This window comes from Terrapene carolina, unplaced genomic scaffold, assembly GCF_002925995.2.
Source record: "Terrapene carolina triunguis isolate 2854851 unplaced genomic scaffold, T_m_triunguis-2.0 Scaffold95, whole genome shotgun sequence".
Taxonomy (NCBI): domain Eukaryota; kingdom Metazoa; phylum Chordata; order Testudines; family Emydidae; genus Terrapene; species Terrapene triunguis.
In genome coordinates this window covers 30,403,863-30,417,010 of record NW_020664446.1, presented here as the reverse complement: position 1 = coordinate 30,417,010, position 13,148 = coordinate 30,403,863, and the positions used below count along the sequence as shown (strand labels likewise).

Below are 13,148 nucleotides of genomic sequence, written 5' to 3'. Positions count from 1 at the left end.
CCTGTGCCATGCCCCCTTCCCCCCCCAATCTCAGCCCCTCCAGTCATAGACAAGGATGATAGGGTGACCAGACATTCCAATATTAGGTGCTTTGTCTTATATATGCAACTATACCCCCCTCCAAAAAGTACCCTGATTTTTCACACTTGCTATCTGTCACCCTAAGAGGAGGAGGAGGAGGAGGGAGCGTATATGGGGCTGTCAAGGCTGCTGCCTTATATATAGCAGGATCTCAGCCTTACAGCTGCTGCAGTCAACATACAGCAGCCAGCACAGGGGGCATCCAGGGGGCCTGGCACTCCCCCCAACTGGGGGCCTTGAGGGTCATCAGAACGCACTCCCCTCCTTGGGCCTCCTCGGCCTCCGTCCGTCTGTCCCAGGTGAAGCGCGTATCCCTCCGCCGCCGCCACCACCCCCACCCCCCATTGCTGGGTTGGGCTCAGCTCGGCAGCACCACAGTCCCCGGATGGAAACTGTTATGGCCGCCAATTGTGACTCGGAGGGCTATGGAGACAGGCAAGGTAAGTGGGCGCAGGGCACGGTCCCCAGCGGGCGGAGGGGCCCTTGTGCGGCCCCCAGGGAGGGGGCTGCGGCCCCGTGCACGGGAGGGGGTTGCGGAAAGCAGGGGGCGACTCCCTGTCGGGGCAGGAAGCCGTCCTGTTGTAGGGCTGAGCCATCAAATAGTTCCGTGCGCCTCCCGCCATGAAAGTTTGTGGGGTGGCCCCAGGCTCCGGGGGGGTGGCGGGAGGCGAGGTGGGAGCAAGAGGGAAGGCGGCTGAGCCCCCTTCCGCGGGCACTAAGCGTCTCCCTTCGCCGCATGGCAGGGGTCCCATGGTCTGTGCCCGTGTATCCTTCCGCCTGGCTGAGGGGCCAGTAGAGTCCCCGCCTGGCAACTCTGCCATCTCCGTGGGCAGCAGCAAAAGTTCAGCGTCCCCGGGAACCCCCCGCTGCCTGGGGCCCTGAAGCGGGGCAGCCAGGTGTGGGGGGCTGCCCAGCACTGCCTAGCCTGATGGGGATCAGGCTGGGTGGCTGCGGGGGGAGACCACTCACTGCCCATCAGGTGCCCTGTGTCTCACCAGAGCCTTTATCCCTAGAGTTGCCTGAAAAGCTTGAGTTAGTCTACAAGGAGGGATTCTCGTCTCAGTGCCTCAGAAAAGGGGGTCCCCCCCAGCCCCACTTTTGCTTAGAGTGTCTTGTAGTAATGCCTTGTAATAGTTTAAAATGTACTACTTCTGAAGTGTTCATAAAGGTAGCTAAACACCTTGGGTTTTGTATTTCAGCCCTGTTTGTCTACCATATATGCGTATGCACTCACACACATTACATTTTTTTCCCTGAGAGCTTATACCCTAGACTAGAAAACCCTTCACAATGGTTTTATATCTTACTATGAGTAGAGTAGTCAGCTGGTAGCCTTTAGAAAGAGCTACTTAATTGTGGTGCTTAGAGTGTCTAAAATGTGTACACTGTGCAGCGCTAATAGTATATTTAATGAAGCTTTTTATAGACTATTACAAATGTAGCTCAAGAAAGTAATTGTAAGTATGTTTATGATGATTGCATAGCACTGTATTTCTAACATAAGATGCTTTTGTAAACAATAAACCTTTCTCAGTTCATGTCCATCTTAATTTAGTCTCAGATTTTTGTTCAAATTTAACAGGTTTCACTTTGTTTTCATAAAATAAAGATATGAGAGCTCAAATATACTTTAACATCAGAGCCTATTTCTGTAAGCCCTTAAACATGTGCATATTCCTGTTGAAGTCAAAGATCTGCTTAAATGAATGAAAAAGTTTGCAGATTTGACCAAAAATGTGAAAGTTATTTTTAAACTAGAAAATTTAAGATAGTGGAAACAAAATTTATGCAAGACTTTGACAATATTAATTGGCTGTAACATTATATTTCAAATTTAATTTTTTCCCTTACTATTTGATGAAAATTTACAAAATGTATAATAGTTGACATGGTTAAATTTGTGTACAAAGGACAATAGTTAAATTTGTGTACAAAGGACTAATGTTGGTGGTTTTTTATGTTAAAAATAAGAATACTTAATTATTATCATCAGATTAAACTGGGTCATTTCTTCTTTGTATTCAATGGCTTGCTTTTGTTTTCACCTACATCATGTTTTAACAACGTATTGACAAACTGGAAGTCCTTCAAAACAAGATTGGGGCCTAGAAAAATCTAGAAACTGCTTACTTATCTGAGTAAAGTTAAGCATATGCGTAATGTTTTCAAGATTGGGTCCTTACTCATGATATCAAATATAAGAAATGTAAATCCAGTTTTATTTTCAAATGGTGGTGAGTAGACTAGTTCTCTTTCCTTTCATGTCCCCCCTTTCTTTTTAAAAAGCATTTTTTCAAAATCCTCCGGAAATAGTTGTATGGCTTCGCCAAAGTTAAACTTTGTGTTGTTGTTGGTGCAGATTCAGAAATCATTGGACTGAGCCCTGGTCTACACTACAAACTTATGTTGGTGTAACAGCGCAGTTATACTGACTGAACTCCTGGTGTAGAGATTGCTATGTCGATGGGAGGGCTTCTCCCTTCTTGGGAAGGTGGAAGATCTCCTGTTGGCCTAGGTAGCATCTTCACAAAGTGCTGCAGCTACATCGTTGTAAATGTAGACAAGCCCTGTGGTTACAAATAATGTTATCTTTCTGTGGTTTGTTGACAATTATCATGTCTGGCTACTTGGTTACCAAAGTTATAGGCACCTTAGAAGTACCCAAGAAATCGATGGGAGAGTACAGTTTTGTTTTTTGATTGCCAACTATGTTAATTCCACTCATAGATTTATAGGTCATATCACAAATTACTCCATTCTTCTTGACAGAACCATATTTGTCATATAAGAGTTTGTCCCATCCTTCATTTGGCTAAAAACACACAAAATGTCAGATTGTGAAGAATTTATGCTTGTTTTTGAAATTCTTATATTTACAGCTTTTTAAATCTCTATCCTTTTATTTCCAGATCCTTCTCTTAAGTATTTCTCCTGACTGTGGCCTTTTCTGATCGTTGTATTTTTATGCCTTTCATTCTCGTGGAAGAAAAATGTTGAAAAGGCAAACGAAGAATTGAAATCTAATCTTTCCCTACTGAGTAAGTTCAATGTATGCCTAGCTAAAAGACAAAAATGTCACTGGGCTTCTATTTTGTAAGTTTACTAGATAAGAATTTTGTTTGTTGTGTGGGGAGCTACACTTAGAAAAAATGTCCTATTATACAGTGAGGCAGTTTTATATTAGCATATGAGTGTTAACTTGTAACTTGTGTGCTTTATTAGTTTAAGTAGAATTTAACTTGGTTGGATATATCTGGCAAACACTTTGCCAAGAGCATCTGTGTTTTATCCAGTTAATGAAAGGTTGCCCAACTAAGGACCACACTGGTACCATAATAGGAACCTGAAGTTCACCTTTGCATAAAATACAGCAGACTGCCTTCATTTTTAATGCAAAGTGCAGTCTGTAGTTATTACTGGTCTCAGTATTCAGTATAATGCTCCATCGTCATCTGAGCAGCTGGCTACTAGCATCAAGATGGAGCATGGCATGCTGGGACATATAATTTGAATGGGTTGCATCTTGTCTATTAATAATATCCAGCTACAGTGGAGAATTCTGAGCCATACTTTGTCACCCATGCTTTATTTGGGAGCTAGATTATTTTCTCTACTTATATACCAGTACATCAGTGGATCTTAGTGTTGACAAGAGGAAACATTAGTATATTTTTCTTTTAGTGACAATGAAGTTTATATGCAGTGCCTCTGTGATGGCACAAAATAGAGTAATATCAGATGGACTAATCTCACACTTGTGAATATAAACAGGAAATGTACAGTAGCTTATCTAAAAATAAAATTCCTCTTTTCTGTATGCCAGGTCATTGGTCTTAGTTACCAAAGACTTCTAAGTGTGTGTGTTGGGTATTTTTATTTGTTTTAAGAACACCAAATGTGTAATTTAAAACTCTGTGAGTCACTTAACTGAGGAACACTGTTAGTTGAATTTTAATTCAGTCTAAAATATTGCTATTACTATACTATAATAATAACATATAATATATTACTATTGAAAAGATGTATAAAATACTGGAAAATGTTTTGCTCTTTATCATTTGGAAGACTTGTTTAGGAATCCTAATAATATTTTTTAAAGGTGTGCAATAAAGAATATGTGTAAAAATGTTTTTTTGCCTTTCTTGTTCCTCTGATGTGTAAATAGAGCCTTGGAATTTTTTTCAGCTTCTATCTTGCTGCTTGATTTTAACGTGTTTAATATTGGGTCTTCTCTTGCTAGAGGACTATGATAAAATATTTAGAGAACCTCAGTTGTGCTGTTGTCAGAGCCTGTTACCTATACTGTAGCTTTTGCATACCCCTAATCAAGAGGGGATGAAAAAACTCATTCTTACAATTTGAATGTTAACCAATAAAATGATCTATGATTTAGTATCCCCATCACCTTGTGTAGGTATGCATGTGTGTGTGGAGGCTGCTGCTCAGGTTACAGTATCTTGTGACTCTACTAGTCAAGCAACATCTCCAAAAATTTTGCTAAAGCACTCCAGAAAAGAGGGACGTGAAGATATCATTTTTTCTAACTAGAAAAAAAACAACTACAAAAAAACCCCCACCTAAACAGGAAAGAGAACTTTATAGATTATGAAGAAGCAGGGAAGGGCAACCCCCTTTTTAGTTTTGTTTTGCAGTTTACCTTTAAGGAGTGAAAATGATTTTCTGTGACAATCCATTGCACCTGATACTATGTTGCCATGTGGGAACCTTGTTTTCAAACATGGACTTGAGCTTCCAGACCTTATGCCAGTGAAGCCTCTTGTGCTGCTTTGTATTGGAATAGATTTTTTGTCCACATCATTTGTAAAGTAAAACTTAAATCTGGCTATTCCCCAAGATTAGATGATACTAGTTTCTGTTGCACAACATTTAGCTACTAGTCTGAATAGTGAAAACTTAGCAAAAGTAGGGGCATTTTCATATTTTTATTAATGAAGTCAAATTTCACTGCATACTTTAGGAATTCGTTCATAATACATTAGATGCCATTTCATGACCCATGTCATAGTAAAGTTAATTATTTTTATATGGACTGAATCCAAGGTTTATCTGTACCTGAGTGAATAATAAAGTCTGACTTAATAAAAAAAGACACTCAGAAGTTCTGATGCTTACACAATATGAAGATATATTTAAGACTTCTGTTTACAAAAAGCTATGTTGTGAGGAAAACAAAAAACATAAAGCTGTAGCCATGAACTGTTAAAGTGTATTTTTATCTTTTGTCAATAGGTATAGCACATACAATTTTAAAAATATTTTTATATATTTTTGAAATTATAACGCCCAAATGATCCAAAAAAGTTTCATAGAAATAAAGTTAATATAATTGTTGGAGGGAGACATTTTGTTTTTTGGATTGGTGCTGTTTCTCCTGGGCGCCACAGCAATACAAATATATAAAAGTAATAAACAGTTAAAATATATTTAAAATGCTGGCTCATAAACTATACTTTAAATAATTTCGTAAGGAGTATGTTACAATTGAATCAGCTTTTAAAAAGTAGCATTCACTGTGCTATTTTTAATTTCAGGGAAATTAAAATGGAGAAAGTCCTGGAGCTCTGAAGATATTTCTGCATAACAGGCTTGTCTGCTGCAAAAATTACAAAAACTCACAAGATCTCCCTAAAACAAAATAAGGAATATTTTTAAAACCATGCCTTCTGAAAAGGAACACATTTTTTGTGATAAAAAGCCAACTAATTTATTACAAGATAATGCTGCAAAGAAACATTGTGTTTGTATTCCAGATAATGCTGTGGAAAAAGCATTGGTGAATGATACTAGAAGTGTAATGCCTCCACCACTGATTTTAGATGTCAGTCTTTCTTATGGACTGAAAAATGTGAAAATTGATTTGCCCAAAGTGAACATTCCAAATGAAGTGGTATTGAAACATGAAGTTGATAGATTCAGAAAATTATTTCAGTGTAAACAGCAAACTGCAAGAAAATCTTTAAGTCAAGAGAAAGTAAATGGAAGTCATCTAAATTGTTCAGAAAGCTGCAGTTTGCAAAGTAAACCAGAAGTGCAGTTTGAAGAAGAGGGTTTGAAAACTTCAGCAAAGATACTGAATTTCACCTGTACAAAATGTAGAGACAAAATTAGATATAGCCCAAATGATCTACAGAAACACTTTCAACTGTTACACTATGGAGAGTTGCCTTCATATCCTTGTGAAATGTGCAATTTTTCCGCCAATGACTTCCAGTTATTTAAACAACATCGCCGCATCCATCGCAGCACTTTAGTAAAATGTGAGATTTGTAATGATGAGCATATATATACTCTGTTGGACTTGACAAAACACTTCACGTCAAAGCATTGTATAAATGGTCATTTTCAATGTGAAAAGTGTGGGTTTTCTACCCGAGATGTGGGCACATTTGTTCAGCACATTCATAGACATAACGAAATCCAGTATAAATGTGGTAAATGCCATCATGTCAGCTTTACAAAAGGGGAGTTTCAGGAGCATCTTCTTGTTCACACTGGTGCATTTCCTTTCAGTTGTCAGTATTGCAGCTATAGTGCACCACGGAAGGATTACCTTTTAAAGCATGTAATAGCTTTGCATAGAGATCACTTGTATGCAAAAGATAAACTGGAGAAGGATAAATGTGAAAAAAGAATAGTAAAGACTCCAGCAGGGCTCAAGCTTATTTTGAGAAGGTACAAAACAGGAGCATCGAGGAAAGCGCTTTGGAGACGGAAAAAAATTAACAATGGGAATGACAAAACTGAAGAGCAAAATGCACAAGTACTTAGGAATTTGAATAAAATTCAACCCAAATCTGAAGAGCTAAACCAGTCTGTAAAGGAGCTGCATTTGAATGAAGAAAAAGATCAAATTATACATAATGAAAAGCATAATCTCCAAGGTGGAACATTGTCGCCTACCACCATGCAATACAATAAAGCAGAAGATGGATCAAGTTTTGGTTTGGGATTATTGAAAAATGCTGTTCATGGACCTACAGTTCTGATGGTGAAAAATAATAAAATATCTGTTCCAGCAAACTACAGTGCTAAATTTATGGGATTTAAGATGGTGGATGGAAAACAGCATATTGTAATAAAATTGTTGCCTACAAATAAACAGAATGTGTATTTATCAGGACAAAAATCTGATGGTGTTAAAGATGCCTCAGCTGATTCTTTGCTACAAACTGCTGATACTTTCGGCTTATCTTCAAGTGCTGCATCACATGTAACTAATCAGCAAACTCTGAAGAATAATTCTCTTCACTCATTAACCTCCACTCCATTTTCATTTTCTACTCCTTGTTCAGGAAAAGCAAAAGCAGAAAAACAAAATAATGCTTTATCACATGGTAAGACTATTTCTCAGACTGTAGAATCTCCCACTGTAGTTATAGGAAAGAATGCAACTCATTTGCCAATGAAGCCTGGATCAACTGCACCTCCATGTGACTTGGTGACAAAGGTTGGAACTAGGGGTAATGTTCTCTCATGGGAAAGTTGTATTGCTCACAGTCGTCCTCAGGTATTATCTCCCACAGTTACAAATACACTTCATTATGACCCCATGAAAATGCCCTTCCCTACTGAGTTTAAAATACAAAATGGTGGAGTGAGCAATAACAGTGGACCTAATCATCTCTACTATCCATCAGTTGATTCATCTAACCAGGGACTACTGCCTTTTCATAATTACTCTAAAATAGACTCTTCATGTAGCATTTGGATGCCAACAGATGACAAACCTAAAGGCTTTATGTCCAGCAAAATGTTTCTTCTTCAAAACAGCTTGAGAAGTGACTCTACTGCCTCATTTTCACAGTCAGTGAGAGGTTTTAACCCCGAAAAATGTGTATCGTCCCAGTTAAATATTAATTCAGTTTATGGACATGTAAACACTAAGAATAATTCTGTGTCTTCAAGAAACCAATCTAAATGTGTTATTGACAGACAGTGTTTTACGGAAAAATGGCATGGTGGTAGCAAACAGTATTTGGACACTAATATAAACCAAGTGTTTGAAAATGTAGTTGAGAAATCTAAAGCAGAAAATATTTCAGATTGTGCTAATTCATCCCTTATGCCTAAAATCACATCAGTTTTCTCATTACATAGTAAACAGGCATCCAATTATTTGTCACCTGAAGTAAACCAATTACTTCAAGATGTGCTAAAAGTAAAATCAAATACTCCGCAAGAATCTCACAATAAGTTAAATACATGCGTAAAACTTCATTGTGATCAGTCATTTTCATGTAATCAGACAGACAGTAAAACTTTTACACACTTAAAAGACTCCACTGCATGTGGTTTAGCCAGTTCTTCTAATGTAGGTGTTCATATGTCTAAGAGAGAGTTGAACATGAAATGTAGCACAATAAATGAAGGTATATGTTTTGGGAAAGAAAGACAGGCACCAATGACATCACTTGATGCAGAAGAAATGGATAAGTTATCTAGAACTGCGGGTGTTGGTACATTGCTTAAAACTCATACAGATGCAATCATAACACAGCAGTTGGTAAAAGATAGGATGCGATCTACAACCCAGAATCCTAGTGGCTTCTCACCAGTTCTTCCAGAACAGAAGAAAACACTTTTAGTTCAGACACCTCCACCAGGATTTCTTGTACCTCTGCATCTTGCTAACCAACCAAGCTTACAAGTTGTTTCAGGAAAACCTCTCCCATCAGCGAGTTCATCAGAGGTTCATTTGACTAAAAGCATACCTGCATCCTTCCTTTTAAATAAAGGACCTGGAATGATATTGACATTTAGTAATGGGACACTTGGCACAGTTGCAAATGTCACTGGTGATAGCTCTCAGATTTTAGGGAGAGTTGCATCTCAAGAGTATGGTAAAATAACAGTACCAACTTCAAAGACTGAATTGAAAAATGACAGTGTTAGAAGTGTAAATAATTCCTCTGGTGTTAGCACTGCATCTGATGGGGCAGTAAGTGATTTGTCAAATAGCGTGCCATTCAAAGCGCCTCTTATAATTACAAATTCAGCTGATTCTTCTATGAAAGGAATTTCTTCTGAAAATTTTTTACCAGAACATCATGGCACTGTGTTTGGTTCCCTGGAGTCAGTAAAACAACAGGAGATTCCACAGAAGCAGCCTGTTTTTGCGCTTTTGCCTGATGGACGACAGGCAGTTTTTCTGAAATGTATGACGCCAAACAAGCCTGTAGTACAGAAACATAATGTTCAAGATAATGCTTATAATCAAAATTGTCAACCAAAGAAAACTGGAGCCATGCAACAAAAGCTTTTGCTGAAAATTAAGACCTCTACTTCTGATGCAACTACTGATCTAAAACAATCAGTTAGCAACTCAGTGCCCTCACTACAATTGGATAAAATGCAGTCCTTTAAAAGTCCTGCACTAGGGCAGAAACAGACTATTCTTACTTCTAGTGATGCCTTATTCTTACCAGGTAGATTGATGCCAGCAAATCCCTCTTTGGCAAGCTCTAATCGTGTACTTCCTGTAGAACCTGTATGTTCCACCACGCCTACAGGGACATGGTTGCAAAAGTGTTCAATTAATTCTACACAAGCAGTAATTGCTAACAAAGGGAATAGTTATGGTAGCCAAAAGTCCACGTGGAACACCAGAAACAAACTTTCAAAAGTCAAACCTCGCTTAAAACAAACTGGTCATAAAAGTTCTGAAGCTGTGGTTTCACAAAGAAACAAGAATTCCAAACGAAAAACTAAGGATGATTTCCAAGAACCCCCTAGAAAGAAAATAATGTTGCACAGGAAGTGCAAAGAAAAGAATCAAACTGAAGTTGTTAGCAAATCAAGTGGCCCTTACAGACCAAGGGCATCAAAGGAAACTGTGAGGACTTTGAAACTACTTCCTTTTAATTCTAAACAACTTGTAAAATGTCCTCGGAGAAATCAGCCAGTTGTAGTACTAAACCATCCTGATGCAGATGTTCCAGAAGTTGTAAATGTAATGAAAACTATTACTAAATTTAAAGGACATGTTCTTAAGGTCTCATTGTCAAAAAGAACTATTGATGCTCTTCTGGAACCGGCATACTGCAATACTTTGGACATTGCTACTGAGGATCTCTCTCGAAGGAGGCACAGGATGATAAAACCTGTTAGTCCTGTAAAAGAAAGATTTGTGTTAAAATTAACACTGAAAAAGACAAGCAAAAACAATTATCAGATTGTGAAAACTACCTCTGATAATACCCTGAAAGCTAACTTTAGTTGCTGGTTTTGTGGTAGGATATTTGACAATCAAGATAATTGGGTAGGGCATGGACAGAGACATTTGATGGAAGCTACCCGAGACTGGAATTCATTAATATAATCTTGATTAGTGACGAAAGCAAAAATAAATACCTTACAGTACTCGTTTAAAAAGAACCAAGTTGAATTATGATACAGGTTATTTAGGTATGGTATATAAATACAAAACAATTTAAAAATAATGCAAAATGATAGCATCAAATGTTGAGATACAACAAAGAACTTTGTGGGTTAGATATTGTATAACTAATTGCAATTATAGTACCATAAAACTGCATATATTTTTCATTACTATCATGTCCTATATTTTTATTATTCTATAGAATGAGTTCCCAGGATTTTTGTTCTGTACATATTTAAAAACCTAAACATGTAAATATTTTTGTACTGCTCAGTTACTTTGCTATAAATCTTGCACAGAATTTTTTCCCCTTTTCAGTTCTGTGCATGCACTACTAAAACTGATTTAAAGGTTTTTCAACTACACACAGCTATTATCCATGGTTTTTTTGTTGTTTTCAATTTGAATTGTTTTTGATTTTGCTTTTTCAGGGATTGAACACTATTGTTAGCAAGTGCCTAAAAGATGTGAAACAGTTTACATTATGTCAACTGTATAACCATAGGTCCAAATAGGACCATTTCCCCAATAGTTTCATTTAAACAAAGCCATATGTGAATGCTTTAAGCTGTATTGCTATGCACATGACACTTGTACTATTTCTGTGCAGTTTGTCTACTTTCTTAGTGAAGTATTTTTCATATAAATTAATAAAACATGTTACAATTGTGGTTAATACATTGAGCCTGAGAATGGAATCAGTTGGAAATATACAGTATATATTCATAATGTATATGGTGTTTAAGAATGGTGAACATTCCTAATCTGTATTGATTCTCATCAATATTAAATTTGCTATAACTGTGTTTACAGAATGATTGTGAGAGTTTATAGAAATTTGTTTTCTAGCCCCAGTATATAGTACCCCCCGTCACAAATCCCAAGTAAGTGGCAGCATGTAGTTGCACTGTCCTAGGACCAGAAATTGGATTATACTTTGCTCCAGGGAAAACAAACAGTTCCTGTAGCTAGTGCAGATTACTTTCCCTCTCTGCTTCCTCAACTGCACTGTCTGGTATTTGGGGAGGCCTAAACTTTGCCCACTCCCCACCCATCTGTATGGGGAGTAACAGCCTTGCAGAGGCTGCTCTACCTCCTGTTGCAGCTGGTAAATAGGAGTGGCTCATGCAAGGGAATAAGAGAGTTTATGCTCCCTTACTTTCCTGTGTGGACACACAGCCAGGATCACAATCTGACCCACAGAGATTACTATATTAAGGGCTGTATCCTGCAGTCCTTAGGGAGTCACTGGGAATCTTGCGTAAGGACTGCAGTATTGTACTCTAAATATCTGACTCACTTTTGAAATGTTGCTGGAAATCTTAAATGGGTGAAATTCAGCTCTGTGCGCTCAACAAAGGTTCTGCACATTTAAAACATTGTGAGGTCTTAAATTGAACATAGGTTCTCTGGGCTGGTTCTCTGTAGAAGGGTGAATGTCACTCTGACATGAATATGGAGCCTGATCCTGTGTCCAGTGAACATAGTTGTAAACCTCTCATTGATGCCAATGGGAGCAAAATTAGACTAATGATTAAACTTCTGTTTCATAAGGTGTAATAAGTGTTAGTATATTTTCTGTTTTAAAATGTCTCAAATTGTTTTAATGTTTAAATAGGGATTGGTACTTTAGATCAGGAAAAGTATGTGCTTTCAACATTTAAACACTGTTAGAAATTTCCTCCTAAACTCTCCCTGCAAAAAAGTTTAGCATCGACAGATTGCTAGATGCAAATAGTTTTATAACTGTCTTAACTTATATTTTCTTTGGCCAAGATTTTTCAAAAATGGGTGCCTAAAGTTAAGCTCCAAACTTATATTTAGGTCCCAAAAGAAACGTCCCTTTTCTTTTTTTGTTTTTCCTCCAAAAAGTGCTGAGCACATAGTGGCTCCTAGTGACTGCTAAAACTTTTGTTCATCGTGACTTTTTGGCTTGTTTGTTTTTTGTGTACAGTGTAGGTGTGTTTTGCTGCATGAATAATGCCGACACCTACATTGGTGGGGGAGAGTGGAAGTATGAAAAAATGTCTTGGTATGTGTTTTGAAGGAGCTTAAGAGTGTGTGTTGCTTTGTTGTGTAGAAGCAAAGCAGCAGTCTTTACTGGAAATGAAAATAAGCAATTTGGTGGTAGAAAACTTTGTAATTAATGACTTACGTCATTCATGAGGTGTTTTTACTTCAGCTCTGTAATAAGTGGGTATATAAGTGGATTTAGATTGAAACATGTATATTTGCATTCACATATGGAGCAGCATTCCAGATCAAATATTTCATTGTGTGAAATATTTTCTTTTCATGATGAGATTTAAGCCTCAGAATGAATTTGTCATTCAATTTGTTAATTTTGCAAAGCTTTTAATATAGTGGGGAGAAAAGAAATATTCTGAGGCTCTTGCCTGGCTTTTTAACACTAATTTATGAAGAATCTACTACTTGGGCTACTTCTGTGTGGCTTGTGCTGCAGTGCAGCGAAGTGAGAGCATACATGGTAATGGTGATTTTAGCCCCCTGCTGCAGCAAAGCAACTCTTAAGCAGACTGAGGGGGTATATGGATGTTTGTTGTAAATCTAAAATTCTGTCGCTTTTGAAATTAATTCCTGTAATATCGACATTAAATTTTGATCCTTTATAAAACTCAGTATGATTTATCAATTTTATATCTCTAAC

General features: G+C 37.7%; 1 protein-coding gene across 1 annotated transcript; it reads left to right on the top strand.

Annotated features, from left to right (window-relative positions):
• Positions 1-435: 435 nt before the first annotated feature.
• ZNF518A (zinc finger protein 518A) lies at positions 436-11,421 on the top strand. Its single transcript, XM_024196702.2, has 3 exons — positions 436-521; positions 2,991-3,119; positions 5,634-11,421. Exon 3 carries the CDS (start codon positions 5,759-5,761, stop codon positions 10,418-10,420), a length of 4,662 nt encoding a protein of 1,553 aa, XP_024052470.2. The 5' UTR covers positions 436-521; positions 2,991-3,119; positions 5,634-5,758; the 3' UTR covers positions 10,421-11,421.
• The last annotated feature ends 1,727 nt before the right edge of the window (positions 11,422-13,148 follow it).

Excerpts from the sequence above, each read along its gene's own strand:
- ZNF518A (XM_024196702.2), top strand. The coding sequence starts at position 5,759 with ATGCCTTCTGAAAAGGAACACATTTTTTGTGATAAAAAGCCAACTAAT.